The sequence below is a fragment of the Polistes dominula genome, unplaced genomic scaffold (genome assembly GCF_049000335.1).
Source record: "Polistes dominula isolate Pdom_NZ unplaced genomic scaffold, Pdom_raw_medaka contig_25, whole genome shotgun sequence".
NCBI classification, from domain to species: domain Eukaryota; kingdom Metazoa; phylum Arthropoda; class Insecta; order Hymenoptera; family Vespidae; genus Polistes; species Polistes dominula.
In genome coordinates this window covers 1,070,829-1,092,205 of record NW_028301094.1, presented here as the reverse complement: position 1 = coordinate 1,092,205, position 21,377 = coordinate 1,070,829, and the positions used below count along the sequence as shown (strand labels likewise).

Genomic DNA, 21,377 nt, shown 5'->3' with positions numbered 1-21,377 from the left:
CGTTGCATTAACGTTCAGTTCACGTATATTCATAAGGGGTTGTGCACATATATGTTTTACTTTAAACACATACACGTTAGTGTATATTACATGCATAGGAGTATTTAAAACGTGTTTCATCGGTTTATTTCTAATGTAATATCCTTTTAGAATGATTGAAACAATCGTATTATCGATACGTAAGTACCCAATCATTATTTCAGGACGATGGCATGATGGATCATGACACTGACGGAGACGGTGCGATCAACTTGTCGACGTCGCAACGACCCTCCGCTGCTACAACCCCCAATGGTGACATTCCCGGTTACGGTCAGGATCAACAGGACAACGATCAGGTAAGAAATCTCAATAAAACTCAACAGACATATCTCATTTGCAAAAATGATATCAAATGAAAAAGATAATATTAATTCAATGATGGTTGTGAATGAAACGAATCCAACACGTGTCTTTAACCTTTGTCGAGTATACGCTAGGGAATTTTTTTTTTGTTTAGACTAGGTGATACAAGTAGGAATATCGTGTGAAAGTCTGTTGAAAATATTACAAGTTCTTAAATAATGAAATCATTCGCTGACATCAAAGAACAAACTACTTCTTTCACGTGCATTCATTTTTATGCAACTGCATTACCTACATTTGATGTTACGATAAAACAAATTTAAGAATGCACTTGTAGAAATTAATAAACAATTTGTTTATATGAAAAATAGAAGAATAAAAGTACTGTTAAATTTATATTTTGTATAATATGTTTAAATATTATTTGAACAATTTATTAACTTTTCAATGAAACTTTCAAATAACTTATGTTTATAGAATACTAGGGGTGCCTTGTCACACGTTGCTGTGGCTCACAATCAGTTCGATACACACGTCTTTAAGTCAACGAATTACCTTATATCGTCATCTGTTAGAATCTTATCGAACTAACAGAGATAATCATGACTCTTTGTTAATAAACAAATAATATTGTGATTATAAATTGAGATATAAACTATCCTATCTTTCAAGTTGGATGATACTGCACACAGTATACAAAATTTGATTAAAATTGGTTCAGTAGTTTAGGAGTCCATTGCGGACCAACAACGTGACACGTTATTTTATATATATTAAGATTATTATCTTAATTTTGGATTATATAGAATTTTCTTCTAAGGTGTTTATGAATAAACTTTGGACACCGTCTATAAGTGATATTTATCTCTGTTTAATATCTATCCTACTCTCTCTCTCTCTCTCTCTCTCTCTCTCACTTATTTACACACATATTGGTATATGTGCATATGTTTCCTCGTTCTCTCGTCTTTCCCTTGTAACTGTGGCTTGTACATACGGTAGAATAGCAGACGGAGGACAAGTTAAACGATCTATTTCGAAGTTGCTCTTCCGTGAGTCATCACTGAGATACGCGATTCTCTAAACACGTCGTTTCGTTGAATTTTGTTGACGCCCAAACGTCGTCGTCTATCAAGTACTTCAACATTTTTTTTTTAAAAAGATTCATCCATTTCTCTTTTCTTAAATCAATTGATCTTTTTACGATCCCAACTTTCTTTCTTCTTGAAAAAAAAAAAATAAGATACAGGCACGTACGAGTGCTTACAACTTTTCTTTTTGAAATAGAAGAAAATAAAAAAGGGGAACCGATTTTCCAAGATTGTATGCAAGACTTGGTAGAAAAAGTACGAGAAAAGAAAATAAAACCGATTGTTCGACCTTAAAAAGTGAACTTTTCGTCAGCAAGAAAGAAAGAAGAAGAAGGGGAAGGTGATACTTTTGAACCGTTTGACACCCAACCACCATAAAATCGAGAGAACCCCCGTCTTGATTTTAAATTCAATTCAAAATCCCGCGCTCGGTGTTGCCGCCAAGTAGAAAGGAAACGAAGAAAGAAAGAACTAAAAAAAAAAGAAAGTAAAAGAAAGAGAGAAAGTGAAACGCAATATATACACACACCAGTACGCGAAGCTTCGTGGCAAGTGGTGGCAAAGGGAAACAAATGTTTTATGGCCCCTAAACCGGCCTTTTCGGTTTCGTTCTCTCGAAAAAATAGAAAATGATATGGTCCTATACGTTGCAACTCTATTCTACATAAAACACATAAAGAATATATTATAGTTTTTTTTTTTTTTTTTTTATTACATACAGGATATTTCAAAAGTTACTTTCCGTAAGAAACAAGTAGTGTAAATAAAATAAAAACACAAAATTATTTCGTCAATTAATTAGGTAAATTTTCTTTTTTTTATTTGTTACATGTTAAATTGCAGTCACCTTGTTTAAAAAATGATGCCAATGTTAATTTAAATACTTGATAACAATAATTATTATTTTTAATTTGAATAAACCGAATCTTGGGGAATACCCTGTATGTGTATATGTGAAAGTATCACATTAATACAACCCATATTAGGTATAAAAATCTAGTAAGTGAATACTAGTTCTACTTAAGTTGTTCTTTTTGAAATTGACGTCTATCTTACAATTATAACATGTGTTATTTTCGCATATATATATATATATATACATACATATTATGTTTTATTCTTTGATATATGTGTGCATACAGAAAAACTTACAACACAATCATAAAAATCGTACGTTCCGTTCTTCGTTTCGTTCGCTTTCGTTCGTAGATAGGCGACCGAATATCAAGTTCACGTGACGCAGCTCGTAAATAAGTGTGTACTTACACAAGTATGTGAATTACACGTGCGACACGTACATCTGCTCGTTTGTTGGTTAAGTGTAAACAGAGATTCGCTTATCGCTGCTACGACACGTCGCTTAGAACATACACGCGCTGATGTTGGAGACTCCAAAGTTTCTTTCTTTCTTTCCTTTTTTTTTTCTCTCTTTTCCTTCTACCTATATTTTAAGGATTTATTTTGAAAAAAAAAAAATATGTTTTCTTTATTACCAAATTTCTGATCCTTTGACACCCACAAGAAGTTGTTTCAAAAAAGTACTTTATCAAGAAAAGAATCAACTTTAATGCAACCCCTCTTTAGGCTTGGTTTATTCTTAGATACCCAGGTAATTATTTTATATCTAAAATATTATTAAATATAACCCAAAACATTAGTAGGTACTTACCATCGCAGCAAAAATTCCTCCAATGCGCCAGTAAAGAGCAATCTTGTTGTTCGCACACAACAACCTTGTTTTTTGAACACAGTAACCATCAGGGTTTCGTCAGGGTTGCATTAAGGTTTCGTCAGGGTTTCATCAGGGTTTCGTCAGGGTTTTTATTCTATGATTTGTCGCAACAATTTAAGATGTAGATTGGCGCCTTAGCGGAATTTTTGCTGCGCTGGCGTTAATACGTAAGTACCCATTGGTAGATAATAAATTTGAGAATTTTTTGTGAACACATTGTATGTAACATCGTGATAAATTTCGTTATAAAAATATATAATAGTAGAGAATGATATGATTTTTATTCGAATAAATTCAAATATGAATCTCAAAATTCTGTTCACTATTGGTGAGTCAAATTTCATCGATCGATGAAGTTTCTCTTCTAATTCATACTTTAGAACAGTAGAATATCAAACTTCCTTAAACCAAGACATCGAAAATGATCACTTGACCTTTTTAAACATCTTCATCATCATCATCATAATCATCATCATAATCATCATCCTTTTACTCTTTTTACAATAACTTTCTGATCTTCGGACTTTCGTTAAATTCTATCTCGTTTAAATCCATTTGATTATTCTATGATAAGATAAATCTGTCTCTCTTTCTCTCTCTCTTTCTCTCTTTCTCTTTCTCTCTCTCTATCTATCTATCTATCTCTCTCTTTCTAATTGCTGCTACAAGACTTGTTCATTCTCGCGTGTTTAATAATTAATTGCTAAATAATATGAAAGTACGTATCGTTTACGTTAACCTTGATGTAGAAGGTAGACGTGTAAATGGTCACGTGCAAACTTGCTATTTTAAGAGGAAGAGAGGGCACACTAACCTGAAGAGAAAGAGAAAGAGTGAGGGAGAGAGAGAGAGAGAGAGAGAGAGACAGTGAAAACTTAGCAGTTCGCGCTTGTCTCGAACACTCGGTTAAGACAGCTGAGTTGCCTTTGGTCGACGGGAAGTCTTGTTCGCTATCAAACTTACCATTGGTTAACATTGTTTATAATTTAAGGACTTGTCGAAATACCATGAAAGAGAAAGAGAGAGAGAGAGAGAGAGACAGAACACTGGGGTCAGAAGGATCTTACGATACATGTATGCACGTATATGTGTATGTATATCTGTATCTGTATACGTGAATAAAGATGGAGCAATCAACGTCTACGTCAAACGTAATCAAGGATGAGAATCTTTCAGGGGTATTCGTGTGTGTTTCGTGCTTTTCGAGAATATCTCACGTCCATGTGTTTCTCCTTTGACCCACGTTTGATCGACTTGAACATGCTATCGAAGTTCACGATAATCAATCGTTAATGATGACTCGTACAGAAAACACGAGCCCATGTCGAATATCACCGAAATTGACGTTTACAGATGAATAAGATTTACCTGTTTGCAGTTTCGTTTCCTAAACTCATCCAATTTTCAATATTCACTTATTTAGAATTTTCATTATTTTTGGTAGAATATCTTAATAGAGATGGAACACAATTAGATGAAATATATTGAATTATTTATACGTTTTGTATTTTTATAGGTTCAACGCATTTTTTAATACCTTCTCACATATATTCAATACTATCATCTGGGCCAATACGATTTTTTGGCAATAGTATTTAAAACGATTAAAAAAATATTTAATAAATAGAGTTATTTAGTTATTTTTATTTTATATATAAATACAACTTCAATACTATCAAAAAAGGTCGCACATCTTTTTCCACCTTACTTGAGTCAACAACAGTTCAACACAATTGTTGGCAAAAGTATTTGAACAATACTCAAACAATTTTTTGTTTTTTTTTTTTTTATAAATATAAAAAAAACGCAAGTAAAACTCTATACCGTAAGAATGAGAAAGACAGAAGTATAAAGAGACAAACGAATTCTCACCTTCCATCCCTATCAATACGGAATCCCTTCTTGAAATCGCAAATTGCGAATAGGCTGTCCTTTCCAATCAAGCCACCCCAGACTTTCTTTTGCAACCCCTTTCCCTTTCCGTTCTCTCCCTCCCACATTCACCCTGAGTCCATACTCCTCGATTCTTCTTTTCTTTCATCCATTCGTTTCGTTGTACTTTTCTAAAAAAAACTTACCCTACACCCCAGCCCTCTTTACCTTTTCAACCTACTACCCACCTCTCACTCATTCGATCCGATGATTTTTTTTCTTCTTCTTCTTCTTTCTCTTTCTTTCACAAGGCACAGCTTATGGCTAGATTGCACAAGACCGATCCGCATCTCTGAGTAAAATAAAAAAAAAAAAAAGAGAGAAAGAGAGAGAGAGAGAGAGAGAGAAAAAAAGTCGTAACTTTTACGTAGCCCGTGTTAGGTTTCGCTATGAATATCGATGCCGAAGAGAGTTTTAAGGAGAAATTCGCTTTTCTGTAATTGAAAGAATTTTTGTCGTGCTGAGCCAGCTGGCCTGAACATAAAAGGTCTCGAATCCGAAGGCGTTTTCCTCCTCTTTCTCTCTCACATAGAGAGACACATATATATATATGTATATACGTAACATTGGTAATGTAACGTCGGTGTGTTCTACGGGAAAATTTTTCGAGGGATATCACTTTGGTGTGACGAGGATTTTAATAAATTACCGAAACTCCCACTACTACTTTTCATCCCTCCTCTTTCCTTCTTCTAAACCCCCGTACACCCCCATACACCCGTTATACCTACCTCACAACCCTCTACCACTTTTCTATACTGTATTTTAGAACTGCCAGTCTTTTCTATGTCAAAGAAACTCGTTATCATTCCATCCAACTAATTTTTCACGTTTCTCAGTTAAATTTGTTTCGATTACAATTTTTTATATTTTTTAATGGAAATTTGTTATAATTATAAGTATTAAATATTAAATAAAAAAAGATTAATATATAATACAATTATAAAATATTTAATTTTGCTTTCCACAACTTATTCCAAAAATATCAATTTCAGTTTCAATGTTTCATTAATTATTTTTTTATTTTTTTAAATTGCAAATAAAAAGATCATTAATATAATACAATTAAAAAAACATTTAATTGTGCATTTTATAAGTTATCCAAAAAATAAATTTCAATTTCCATATTTCCCCAATCATTTTCAGTTCCTTTAAATTGCAATTACAGAAATATTAATGCAAATAATTATCAACATTGTTTTTCTATTGATTATTTTGATCAAAATGATGTGAAATATGACGTAGTAAATAATTTTATTATTCAAAGTAACTGTATTGTCCTTGACAAGATAAAATAATCTGTACTTATCAAATTAACAAACAGTTATAGGAAGGAATTTTAAGTTTAATGATGGAAAAGCATAATACTACTCCTACTCCTACTACTACTACTACTACTACTACTATTACTGTTAAGAACATTAGCATGGTAAAGTCTTTGTAAATGACAGATCGCGTCTGATTTCCGACAGTTAACAGAAGTAGAAAATTCATGAGTACCACAACAGAATGAAGTCTTATTCTCTTATTCTCTTATTCTCTCTAGTGTTCCCATTTTTGGTATTAACCATCTCACTCACTCGTTAACCGTCTTCGAAGTCCCGGTTTTATCTACATTATTAACCGGTCGAAACCTCACGGCTGTGTACTTAAATCCAATCTAGAAATCCCACCCTTCTACTAGTAGTAGTAGTAGTAGTCTCTCTCCCACCTTAGCTACCCTCGAGGGGCTTTAAGGTCGACGGTGAACTGGCAAGGGCGATTGTACTCTATTATTCACGCGCCTGCTTCGTGTCGTCGAATGATACCTGAGAAAATACACAACATCCCTAGATATATACGATTTCATTCTCATAACTCTTTTCTTACCTTTTCATACATCCTGCTTAGTACCTTACTACCTTCAATAACCTAACTTATTCTTACATATTTAAATAACCCTTTTTTTTATTCCTATATAATATTATATTACTAGGGGTGCCCCGCTACGCGTTGCTGTGGCTCATAAACAGTCCGATACACACGTCTTTAACTCATAATTCGCAATAAAATAATATTGCGATTATAAATTGAGATATAAACTATCCTATCTTTCAAGTTGGATGAAACTGCACACAGTATATAAAATTTGATGAAAATCAGTTTAGTAGTTTAAGAGTCCATTGCGGACAAACAACGTGACACGTAATTTATATATATTATATATAAATATTATAATTTAATCCTATATAATAATTTTTTAAAAGCAAGCAAGAATGATTATTATTATATATATATATATAACATTTAGTAACACGATTCGTGAGAATATTGAATGATTGTTCAATAAACAAACCGTAATAATTTAAAAAGAATTTGTCATAGCAAACTTAAAAATGTCAAATATCAAAGTTAATTATATATTAAGAATGAAGCGTAGAAAATGTATACGTGTGGTATTTTACTTTAGAATAATATTAAGTAGGAATAGAGTAATAGTAGATGTATATGCTAGTAAGAAAATGGTTCATTTAATTGGCTATTTGCCAAAGATATTTCACGAAAGGTTTTTAGCTGTTGGCTCGATTAACGGTCCAAAACTATCACGGGTGTTATTTATTCGCCCGTTAAATAATATTAATCGTTGAATCAAGATATATGTATGTTTGTAATGTAGGTAGTAAGATTAGGATCATTTATAAACGATACAGGTTAAATTATTCATACTCTTTTGTTACAAGACTAAAATTGTATCAGTAAGTAATAGACATTGTACTCAGAGAGTCATAGTTTATTATAATAGATACTTTTGCACCTGTTCAACGTTCTTTAGAATGTACTAAAAATATTATTATTATTATTATTATTATTATTATTATTTCATTGGCTTTCGTTGAATTGAAAATAATTCGACAAATGTGTGAGTTAACACACCACAGAGAGAGAGAGATTCTGGAATAAAGTCTTATTTGATATCATTCCTGTGGGTTTCATCGATTTACAATCGTTGATAAAACTACGAATTTTACTTCGTACCACCTGAAACAACCTAGCTGGGGACACGTTTGCTATCACGGGACTCGTTTTACTTTCGTATCATAAACATTATGAAATGTAGTTGATATCCTTTCCAACATATCCGATTCGATCGAATTGTTATACGTTTTCTTTTTTTTTGTTATGTTTTATTCTGTCTCTTTTCTATTTTATTTCTCTGACGTATATCAAAACAACGTTTCGTTGTAATTTGTAACCGATGATGATATTTTCACATTCGTACAATTGTTAAACATCTCTAATAATATGTTTATATCATTACTATATTAAATTTATATTATTTATTATACTTGTACGTGCTTTGAGTTGAACAATAAAATATCATCATCGAGTATAACGATCTTTGAAATACGATCGTGTCGACTACGTTTCGAGAAGAAGAAAAAGAAGAAACCAAGAGTTTGCGAAGAAACTTGCAACTAAGAAGACTACGTCAGAACTGAGAAAGAAGAAACAAAAGTGAGAGAGAGAGAGAGAGAGACCACTTTATATTTGTTCGATAAAGTCAACGACGTACGCTTTGTCACGTTCCATGTGATACCATCGTCATTATCGTTATTATAACAATAACAAATTGATACCTACTATTACGTTTTCTATTGTATATGTCCTTGTCAATTTATTATTAACTTTAAAACGTGTTATTATTTTTCTCACATTTTATTTCTAAACTTTTATTGTAGATTAACTTTACCTCTAACGTTTTCTTATACTTAATACAACCGTACATTGGTATTAATTGGTTTGTATGTGTGTGTGTGTGTGTAAGTGTCACCTGTCATTTATATTTGCTAGAAAAATATGATTAATTATGAAAATATCATTAACAATGACGTATTTGTACAAACGAATAATATGAAACATTAATTGATTCATTGAGAGAAAATATTTTTGTTTAATTTGATTGAAAAAAACGGATCGAACAATTTGTTCGTAATCGTTCGATCCTTTACTATCTTACTTTAGTTTTTGTCATCTTCTTCGTCCTTTAGGAAAAAGGGATGATAATGTCTGTTCTGTCAGACGCGTATCGCGGATTAGAAGAAAGGAATCCTCGGACCGAGGGTTTTCCAAGGACAACCGTGCTTGAGACAGTGAAACTTAATTAAAAGCACGCGCGATGATTATTTGCAGAGCCGCCGTTCACCGTTTATTTTGGAAATTGCGTTCCCCGCGGGCCGCTTTCTCGCGAGTGTTTTGAACCGTCGGAAACTGTTGAAAGGAAAAAGAGAAAGAGAGAGACAGAGAGAATGAGAAGGAAAGAGAACGTAGAAAGGGCTGTGATGCTGTCTGTGGTGGTAGTGATGGTGGTGGAAAGGGGGAGAAGAATTCTGGAAGGAATACTTACGACCACTCAAAGAACCAGAATGAAAGAGAGAGAGAGAGAGAGAGAGAAAGTGAATAACTGAGTGAAAAAGAAAAGTGAAAGTAATTTTATTCTACTCGATAACCAAATAACAATAACTAAGAGAAAGATTTCATTTAAAGGCGCCTTCTAGATTTGCGAGAATGAAATAAAGAGAGTATAAGAGAAAAAGAGAGAGAGAGAGAGAGAAAGATATATATATATATAAGCACATAATAACTGTCGCATTCAATCCTCGGCTATTTTCTGCGCGAGCGTTCGAAACCACGTTGCTGCTTCCTCTTTTTTCCATGATTTAGCGAGAATAGCTTTTATATTCGTATATTCAAACTTATATTTATAATTCACGTGTAGTATTTATACATGAGACATAATTTAATATACCAATTAATTATCAATTATTTATCAATTATTTGTATTTAAAAAAAAAAAAAGGGTACTTAGGTATTAACGCCACAGCAGCAAAAATTTCGCTAAAACGCCCAATCTACATCTTAAATTGTTGCGACAAATCATAGAATAAAAATCCTGACGCAACCCTGACGAAACTCTGACGAAACCTTGACACAACCCTGACGGTTGCTTTGTGCAAACAATAAGATTGCTCTTTATGGGCGCATTAACGAAATTTTTGTTGCGGTTGCGTTAATATTTAAGTATAAAAAAAAAGAAAACCAAAATGTTGGATACCAATAAACAAAAAACAAACAAACAAAAAAAATAAACGTTTTACGATGTTGATCGAGAAAGAAGTATTTTAGAGAAGAAAGAAAATAGACAAAGTGAGGAACAAAAAACGTGGAAAGTAAAAAAAAAAAAAAAGAACCTTGGGTAGGGAGAGAAAGAATGGGGTGGGAAGGTTCGACCTTTTAGCGGCAAGCATCGATATGAAAATGCTAATATTGAGTCGAGAAGCAACGTAAAAAGATCGTATATATATATATGTGAGTGTGTATAGGTAATACATATATATACAGTATATACAAATGTGAGAGCGTTAAGCACTCATAGGACGAAGGGTTGACAAGCCGCTTCTGAGGTCAGCCGTGGAACGAAGAAAGGAAGAAAAACGAAGAAGTAAAAAAAGAAATAGTAAAAGTAGAAGTGAGTAGTAGTAATAGTAGTAGTAGTAGTAGTAGTAGTAAAAGGAGGAGGAGAGCGGTGTGAAAGAGAACACGTGCATTTTGGGGTTAGAAGAGTAACATAAATGTGTGCATGCATGCATGTGCAGTAGGAAGGAAGTTTGTGAAGTTCACCGTAGAGGAACCGATGGGAAACGAAGTAAGGGAAGAGGGACGAAGAAAGAGTATGTTACGTGGACGTAGTTTAAAGAGTGAGTGAGTGAGTAAAGTGAATATGTGCGAGTGACTGAAAGAGAAGAGTATAGAGAATGGTGGGGGTAAGGTGCAGGGTGTTTCGATGAGAGAAAGAGAAAGAGAGAAAGAGAGAGTCAAGGATAAGGGCTGAGGTGGGGTGGGGAAGTTAGCGGGGACGAAGCGTCGGCTAGAATAAACACATAGATGTTTTCTTTGTTCCTCTAAACTAAACAACCAACGAGGAATCTAAACAGAGGCCAGAACCCAAATTCAATTTGGTCGGTGCCTCCTCCGTCTCTACCTTCGGCTGTTTTACGAGCGAAAGGTACCCCTCACCCCCGACACTCTCACCCTTCACCCTCCTTTCTGCCGATCGCCTATCCACCCTCTCACCCTCCCCCAGCACACCCCCCCTTTTCTGCCCCTTTCCACCTTCTCATTCCCTCAATACCACTTATATCCACTGTCTCTCTCTCTCTCTCTCTCTCTCTCTCTCTCTCTATCTTTCTGTACTTTATCGTTGCTGCCTGGGTGTATGCATTTGTATGTGTGTGTATTGTGTATATTATACTTAACAACGAATTCGTATGACGTCGTTCCTTCCTTCTCGTCGTTTAACATTCGCACCGATTCTTTGAAGATACGTGACTAATGTTGCAACTTTGTTAAGCAAGATAATACTCTAGTCTTAGATTAAATATTTTTTTGTTTGTATTTTTAGTTGTAGGAAGTAAAAACCAAGAGACTTTGAGTAGAGTAGAGTTTCTTAATTGATATAAAAAAAAATGTAGGGTAGATATTGGTTATCTGATATTAATCTGATTTTAATTTTTTTTTGTTTTTTGTTGAAGTTATTTGTTTGTTTCTTTTTTTTCAGATAATACGATAGTTAATACTTATCTATTTGATATTATATTGTTATTATTTATTTACTTTGTCTGGATTCACTGTTGTGTTGATTTTTAAAATGATTTAAAAAAAAAAAAATGAAGTGTCGAGTGATAAGGAAAAGGAAAGAAAAAAAAAAGGAAAAAAAATGAAGAATGACGTATGTGTTAACGTTTACAAGAAACATATTTAGATCGATATCGTGAGATTTTCGTAATATTACGGAAATGCATCCTGTTATTGTTGTTGCTAGGTTGAAAAGTTTAGAGAAGGCGTCACGTTGCAATGTAAATAATTCAATTTAATGCAAGACGAAGTGTTCTCTCTCTCTCTCTCTCTCTCTCTCTCTGTTTGTCTTATGTTCTGTCCAGTGACGATCATGAATATACTATCTTTTTCTAGATTATTTATATCTTTTAGTTGTTCTTTCGATTTAAAGTAAAAAATAATCATCAATTATTTAAAAAAAAAAAAATATATATCATACTTTTACTTCTTTCTTGAATTTTATATTCTCACAATATGTCACGTAACCGACAAAAAAAAATTTATCGTTTTTTTCTTTTCATTTCATTTCTTTTCTTTTCTTTTCTTTTTTTTTTTTTACGTAAAATATGATTATAAACAAAAATGATATTTACTGTAATTAAGAAAAGAAAAAAAGAAGTGAGCGAAATGTAGAAAAAAAAAATTACGAACACGCAATGTTATTATCATTTGTCATTTAATTATTACCGTAAAAATAACAACAAAAATATAACGAAAATATACTATTAATTATAGATAAGAGAACAATAATCATAATTAATATAATTGTCCAATTGTTAGCAAATTTAACGAGTGAACAATTACTTCTATTTCAAACTGATCTAAAATGATAAAGATGACAACATTAAAGATATTACAAATAAAATGGTATGTAATTTGAAAAGTGTAACACATGGAATACAACTGAATACAAATTTAAAGATTTATTAAATCTCAGAAAATGTACAAAATGTCATAGTAAATGCACTTTTACGTACTCCTTGAAAAATAACTTAAAAATTGAACATTTGGTCACGATCAAGTATGTGTAAATATTTCAAATAATTGATCCAATAAATGCATATTATTAAATATTAATCCAATAAAAAAACAGTGCAACCTTTAAAAAAATAAAATATGAAAACAAATATATATATATACATATGACAATCAGTCCGATACACACGTCTTTAAGTCAACGAATTACATGATACCGCCATCGAAACAAATAATTCGCGATTAATAAAATAATATTGCGATTATAAATTGAGATATAAACAATCCTATCTCTCCAGTTAGATTAAACTGCACATAGTGTGCAAAATTTGATTAAAATCGATTCAGTAATTTAGGAGTCCATTGCGGACAAACAACGTCACACGTAATTTATACATATTTAAGAAAAGATATAACTTTAACAAATAACAAATATTTTTCTAGTTATTTCAGAACAAATTCGTTGATGTTGAATTCCAATAAACATAACACACACACACACAAAAATAAAAAATAAAAAAATAATTGAATAATTTTGGAACGATTGGAGATAAGAAAGTGGATGAGGAGGAGGAGGAGGAGGGAGGTGTAGAGATGGTGTTGTCCGATTGGTGTCTGGCGTGTGAAATACGTACGCGGAACACAACGTCGGTGTTCCATCACGTACTTGATTATCGGACCAACGGGCAGACGCTTTTCTACGTGCAAGAGATATATACCCTGGTACGTAAATACACGGCGTACGCCGTACGCTCCGAAAGAAAATATAACAACGAAGCAAAAGTCTATTAGGATTTTCATTTCTTGAATAAATAAAACTCGTTGGATCGTTTAATATGAAGAGAGAGAGAGAGAGAGAGAGAGGAAGGGAGTAGATGAAGGGAAGAAGAGAGAAGCCGTCCAACGCCGTGCATGCGCTTAATCCCAAACCTCATCCTCTTCTTCCTCATCCTCATCCTCATTCTCATCCTCAATCCTCAATCCTCATCCTTTTTCTCTTTGGGACTCTCCCTTCTCTTCGTCCGACCTTGTGCGTTGTCTATGCGAAAAAAGATGATAGTATCATTGCTATTCTTTCTTTTTTCTTTTTTTTTATTCTTATCTCAACTTACGATTCTAAACGAATTTTCATTTTTGTTTTATTTTTTTTATTATTATATTTTATTTAGAAATTTTTTTGTAAAATATTTGGAATTTATTTCTTACATCGGACTTATGAATCATACACATTTTATTTGATTATTATTATTTAAAGTGTTTTATGTGAAGTATATTTGAGATAACAATTTTTTATTATTGACGAAAACGAATTGATAATATTGAATAAATCATCAAAGAATACTTAACAAGTTAAAAAACTAACTTTGATGTAATTCTTCCAAAGTAAATGATATGATTTGTAACATTTCTTACATAGATTGCAAATTTGAGTAAAAAGTTGCATATAAGTTACTCGGTTATGTGAAATATATCCTAAATACAACCCCAACCACATATTTTTATTTCATTTCTTCTCACATTGTAAACATTAATGCTGTACGAGAATTGTTTTAAGTTCATCATTACTGATATTTGGATACCATGTTTATAGATTGTAATATTCTTATGTTAACTAATACCAAATTTGGATTAAAATAAAATTCTACATTTTTTTCTTTTACGTTATTAAATATCCTGATAAAAATAGATGATATATATATATATATATATATATATATATATATATATATATATATATATATATATATGTATAACTTTAGAAAGAAACAGATTCGGTAACAAAACGTGAGAAAGAAAGAAGAGAATAAAATGAGATTGTAAAATGAGAATGACGATTGAAAAAAAAAAAAAAAAAACAAACACATTTTTCCCTTTCAGTTAGAATGAGAGAAATAGAATGAGTTGCTTGCTTGTGTTTGTTACTCTGTATAGGTCCTTCTCATCCCTTACGCGAAATAAACGCGTATATCCTCCGTCCTACGTTTATAATAATCCCTTCTGGTTAATCTGCTCCAATGTAGCCTCCAGCGAACGAAAGAAGAGAAGAGAAGAGAAGAGAAGAGAGAGAGAGAGAGAGAAAAAAAAGGGATAAAGGGAGAAAGTAGTCGATGAATCTCATACTGTAACCCCTCTCCAAAAGAATCTCCAACGTAGAGAAAAGTAACAGCTTATATATTACATATATATATGATTTTTTTATGTATGTATGTATGTGTGTTTATGTATCTTTCTCTCTTTCTACTTTTGGTATACACTTTTCACGTGTATATAGAAAAAAAAAAAACGAAGTACCGTTTCTCTGTTCCGTTTCCCCCCTTCCATCCTCCCCATCCTCCCCCTTTCTGTATTTTTTCTTTTTCGTATCCCACATCCCTCGTTCAAAAATGTAGGATTAGGTATTGGTTGATTCTACTCGTAAACACATTGGATAAAAATAGACATCTATGTACTTTCAGGTAGAACCAGGGTTGTGTCAGGATTGTACGATGAGTTGAATCAAAATTATTAAATGGTACTTAAAATAGACATTTACTTTCAGGTAGGACCAGGGTTGTGTCAGAATTGTACGAAGAGTTGAATCAAAATTATTAAATGGTATTTCACTTTTTTTTTTTTTATAACACACATTGTAGAATTTGTAATAGGATTTAGATTAGATAATTTGTATATTTTTTTTTTTAAATAAAAATAAAATTCAGTATTGTTTATCTCGAATGAGAATTAATTGTGAAGATTCGTTTGTAATAAATTAATGTAAATTTGACTATACATGAAATAAGTGGAAGAAAAATTTACTTTGATTTTGAATCACTGGGCAATATAAAAAAAAATATATATATATATCTTCTTCTTCCATATGGGATTACGTTCGTTTACTTCGCGATCACGTTTAAACACGGATCTTCTTTTTTTTTCTTTCTGTTCACTATTAATATAAATAAAATCCTATTACGATGTTCTCCTCCAGTATACATACGTATATGTATATGTATATGTATATATGTATATGTTGTATATGTACAGTTAGTCATGGAAATATTCGCACATTTATTGACATATTGAGTAATTTTCTTTAAACTAAACTGCGTTCTATCTGAATTTGCGAATAAATATAAAAACATATGTGTGTATGGGTCTGTTATATGTATGCTATTGAAAGTATATGAAAAATTAAGGAAAAAAAAGAAAAATATATATATAAAATAAACATTAACATTTGTTATCTCATCGAAAGAACGTATGCATTCATCTACAAAAAAGAAAAAAAAAGAAAAAAAATAAATAAAATAAAATACGTAAACGTATTATCGATAATTTTGTTTATCCAAATCTTCTGATAAAAAATATTAATCAAATTTTTTTTTTTTTTTTCAATTCTACAATACTAATTACAACAAATTATTAATTCAAAATTCTGTCTTGAAAAGTTAATTAATTTAAAAAAAAAAAAATAAAAATAAAAATATTACAAATTTGTTCTGTTTACGTAAAAAAAAAAATAAAAAAAAAAAAGAAACAAATCTCAACACGTGTACGAAAAATCTCACAAAACGTCTTTTGCAAAGAGTCAATTTCTTCATAAATCGTTTAACCAATGACATCGTGCGAAAGAGAACACAAATGTGAACACGTACAACATATATATATATATATACATATATATAATACTTCAACGTTAAAACGAAGAGTCGAGGCTTACGTCACTACGACGAAACGAGAATCATAATTATTTGCGCAAAAACATACACACACACACACACACACACTCTTATATACATACATACTTAGTAAGCAGAGATGATGTTTCATATCTTAAAAAACATACATACATACATACATACATACATATGCATATATTACCAAGAAAGAAAGAGAAAGAAAGATAGAAGAACTTTATAAACGAGCACCATACTCGAGAAAACGAAAAGAAAAAAGAAAAAAAAAGTAAACAAACTTAGCATTCGCCAAGAGTAGCAAGATTTTTGATACTGAAATACAGGTGCATAAGAGAGAAAGAACACACTCGTGCATAAACTTACACATACATATAGACAGACAGACAGACAGATAGACAGACATACAGAGAGACAGACAGACAGATAGGTTAGCAAGAAGCGAAGGACCGTCCAAAGAGTTTAAGCATCGTTTGAACCTTTCCACCCTTTCTAAACAGGTCTACTCTTCTCTCTCTCTCTCTCTCTCTTTCTCTCTTTCTCTCTTACTATCTTTATCTCTCTATTTCTCTTTTATGTTTCTGTATCTCTGTTTAGCGTGCTCGTACTCCGTACTAAATCGACGTTCTTACGCGGAGAAACGTACAAAATAAATATAGACATGCACAAATATCCATCCGCTTGTAAAAGGGAACCGTAAAGCTAGCTATCCAACTCATCTCTCTCGCTCTATCACTTTTTCCTCAACGTTTTCTCTCTTCATCTATCTCGCCAAAAACGAAAGAGGACCGAAAAATTGCGAGAGTGAGAGAGAGAGAGAGAGAGAGAGTAAAAGAGAAGGGGGGCTAGGGGAGGGGGCGGGATATACACCGTTAAAAAGAACGACAAGTAGCTCTTAATACCTTCAACTCGGCGGGCCACCACGTCTCTCTATCCGTGTAAATATAGAGCGCAGAGAGAGAGTGAGAGAGAGACACGTATATATGAACGAAAACTGGAAGAAGAGATGGGGGGGTTGGGTGGGTGGATAGATGGGTGGTATGGAACGAACGGCTTGAAATTATAACGAGCGACCTCTTGGCTACACCACCCATTTGCCTCCTACCTCTTTTTCTTCCTCACACATATATTTTTTCTCTCTTTCTTTCTTTCTTTCTTTTTTTTTTTGTAGTAGAATGTGTACTCTATATCTATAAACAAATATATGCCTATATATATATATACATACATACATACGTATACATAGATAGATACGTGCATATCATTTTAGGAATAAGAGGAGAACAGGATTTCGTCCTGGGCAAAGAATGTTAAGCAATCCTTTCCCTATCCCTTTCTATCCCTTTTCTCTACATGTCTATACGAGATTCTCTCTATCTCATTCACCGAACTCGATATTTTCATCTATCCGTGTAAATGTACTTAGCGTTTGCGAGCGCAGAAACCCCTTACCAGAGGAAGAAGAGGAGGAGTAGGAGGAGGAGGCATTAACTACGCGAGCGCTTTATTACGTGAATTTGGAAGTGCCGTTAGGGGGTGGTTTGAGAGATCGGAGGAGACTCGAGAGGCTACCGAGTGAGTCTCTGAAACGAGAAAGAGAGAGAGAGAGAGAGAGAGAAAGGGGAGGGGAGGTAGGAAGGAAGGAAGCACGTCTCGCGTGCTTTAGTTTCTCCGATGATGGAATACTCTGGTGGGGTTGGTTGGTGGTGATGGTCGCATGAAGGGATTCTGAGTAGTAGCCGCTGTACTGTGTCTGCTCTCTCTCTCTCTTTCTCTTTTGCTTTCTCTTACTCTATATCTCTCGGAAATAGCTGCTGGTGGCTCTTCATCCTTGTAGATATGCATTTTCCACTTCCTACCTTCCTTCCTAACCACTATCACCATCACCAGAACTACCCCTCCTCTCTTTCTAGTTCTCTCTTTTCTTCCTTTCTTGCTTCCTCTTATTCCAATGCTTTTCTATATATATATATATATATATGTGTGTGTATGTGTGTATATATGTGTAGTAGGTATATGTGGATCGCGTGGGCGTACCGTTAATTCGGTTTACGAGCGCCTATCAAGAATATAAGAGAAACGAACGAGCTGCACCGAGCACCATTTCGAAGTCCGAACCTTTTCTACACTTTCTACCCATGTGTACATCTACCTACCCTCTTGTATATTTGTATATGTGTGTGTACATATGTAAGTAGTGGATAGTATGTATTAGAGAGGGATGAAAAGAGTTGGGAAAACGTGAGAGAGAGACAAGTAGAGGAAACTATCCGAATGTTTCCTTTCGAACGGTTCTCTACGGTTTATCGGATGAGGACGGACACTGGCCTCCTCACGTTCTCCTCCTCTTCCTACTCCTCCTACATCCTCTTGTCTTTTTTTTTCTTTTTTTCTTTTTCTCGATTCCAGTTATCGTTAACGACCGTCGCCAATATCGAGACGTGAGATCGAAGGTCGACGTTCGAAATATCGTATCACCCTAAAAGACGATGTGTATCCTTCTTGTACTTTTTTAACTTCCATTTTCTTCTTCTTCTTCTTCTTCTTGTTTTATTTCTTTTTTTTTTTTTTATTTGAATACGAGAAATATTAAGTATCAATTTTTTAGATATAACAGTGTATTTAAATTTACTGTAAACTTATATTTTTTTTTGGGGGAGGGGATTATTTCCTATGTAATTTTAACTTTGTCAATTTACAAATTATTCTAATTTGTAAAAAAATTATTATTATTATTATTATTACAAATACTAATTATTTAAAATAGATAAAAATAAAAATAAAATAGATAAAATTGACAATAACTTTGTCAATTTACAAATTACTATATTTGTACAAAAATTATTATTACTACAAATTACTATATTTGTAAACCTAAAAAAAAAAAAAAACAAATAGAATAATAAAATATTTTTAATTATATTTAACAAATAATATTATTTTAATCAACAACTTCATTAATATAAATAAAAATCATTGCTATAAAGTTAAAACACAATCTGTATACTCTTATTACAGCAAATGATGGTACATGTTCATTCAATTTCAAATAAAAATCCCCAAAAAAGTAGAACACTATAATCATTTTCCCCATATATATAATATTATAACATGATCACTTGTCTAGGAATAATTATATACGGAAATTTCGTATGAACGTCGACTTTAAACGTCCTCTCCTTTGATAGGCAGCAGACACGATGAAGTATTTAGTCTTTCCAGGTCGTGTGTGAGTAGGTACCAAACGAACATACGAATGAACGAACGAATGTAACAACGAACAACGAGAAGAACGTCTGCTTTGAAGGCGAAATTATCCAATAATTCCTTAAACATTCTCGTCAGTAGTTACATCCGGTAATCGAGTTAATCCCTACGTGTAGAAGAAGAGTACCGCGATATCATCCTTTATCTTTCGCGGCGTTTCTTCCGTCTTGATTTTGGATGGACAGGGGGGAGAAGGGGGGACTTACTCTTATATACAACACCCCACCCCCCTTTCCTGCCCTCCCTATCAACCAATACCATCATTTCTTATTAATCTCTTATCTCTTTCTTTCTTTAAATACAATTAATGTTTTTTTATTAATATTATATTTTATATTATTAGGTTGGCTATTAAGTTGCCACTAGAATATATTATCGATTAATTAGTTAATATTTTAATTGAAGAAGTAACTGTTATAAATAATTGTAAAATAAAGTGGCGTGTGAGCCACGAATTGGTTGGTTGTTCGAGTCTCAATATAATAAAATAATTTATTAATATATTTATAATATTGATATTTATAAATATATTTATTATTTAATATAACTATTCTTGTCCCCCCCCCCACACAAAAAAATTCATAAAACTATAATTAGGCATATACTGCATTTGTATAGAACAAATTATCATCTTGTTTTTTTAATTGCATTAAAAATAGTAATATATTCATTTGTGAATAATAAATATTTGTCAATGAATTTGAATGAAAATAAACAATGAATCATTAACAAAGAATTTCATTAGAATTGTAACAACAAAAATTTTGCTATATCATATTCACATGTGAGAACATTTAATGTGAAAAGCAAAAATACAGCTTTCTCGTGGCTGACAGCAGTAACAGCAGCAGCAGCAGGCAGGTATACACGTGTTATGCATATGTATCTATAATATACATATACATATACATATATGCAGGAAGGTAACTGGATATCACACCTTATGAACAAAACAAACCGAAGAAACACCGTTGGTGATATCCGAGTATTCTCACTGAAATGAACTAAAAACTCTCTTATTTTTACTCGGAATTGTTCTCTCACTCATTTTTTCTTTTTTTCTTTTTTTTTTTTTCTTTCTTTCTTTCACTTCACATTTTCTCTACACTTTTACACTTGTTTAGAGCCACTTTCCAAATAATTTCATTAAAAAAAAAAAAAAAAAACAAACAAATATTATAAATATTATTTTAACACTTGTTTCTCATCAACATTTCATTTTCGTTATTTAACAAACATTTTCTATTTTATTTATTCCAATAAAATAAAAAATAGTTTTAAAAAAAACACTTACACTTGTTTACAGCTACTTTCGCAATAATTTCATTAAAAAAAAAAAAATAAAACAAATTTATCAAAAAATATTATTTCAACATTTGTTTCTCATCAACATTAATTCATTTTTGTATTATATTTCATAAACATATTCTTTCTTATTTATTTCAATTTAAAAAAAAAAAAAAAAAAAAAACCGGATCGATTTATAATTGATGGATAAAAAAGAAAAAGAAAAAGGTTTTAAAAATGTAATGTGAATTTTGAAACAGTACAGTGTTCTTCTATTTGCTTGCTATTCTTCGTTTAAAACTCTCTTTCTATCTCGGTACACGTGTTGTTTATCGTACGTCAGAAATCGTCGAGGCCAGCATATACAAAGCAAGCATGGTATACGCGAACGTAGGTGGTGAAGGATGGTAATGAGTGAGT

At 32.3% G+C, this 21,377-nt stretch overlaps 1 protein-coding gene across 1 annotated transcript in view; it reads left to right on the top strand.

The window, feature by feature from the left end:
* Window positions 1–21,377, top strand: part of FoxP (forkhead box transcription factor P) — a 306,221-nt gene that overhangs the window by 196,603 nt on the left and 88,241 nt on the right. The window contains 1 exon segment of the mRNA XM_015331871.2: window positions 204–338. Coding sequence (XP_015187357.2) covers window positions 204–338 — 135 coding nt within the window.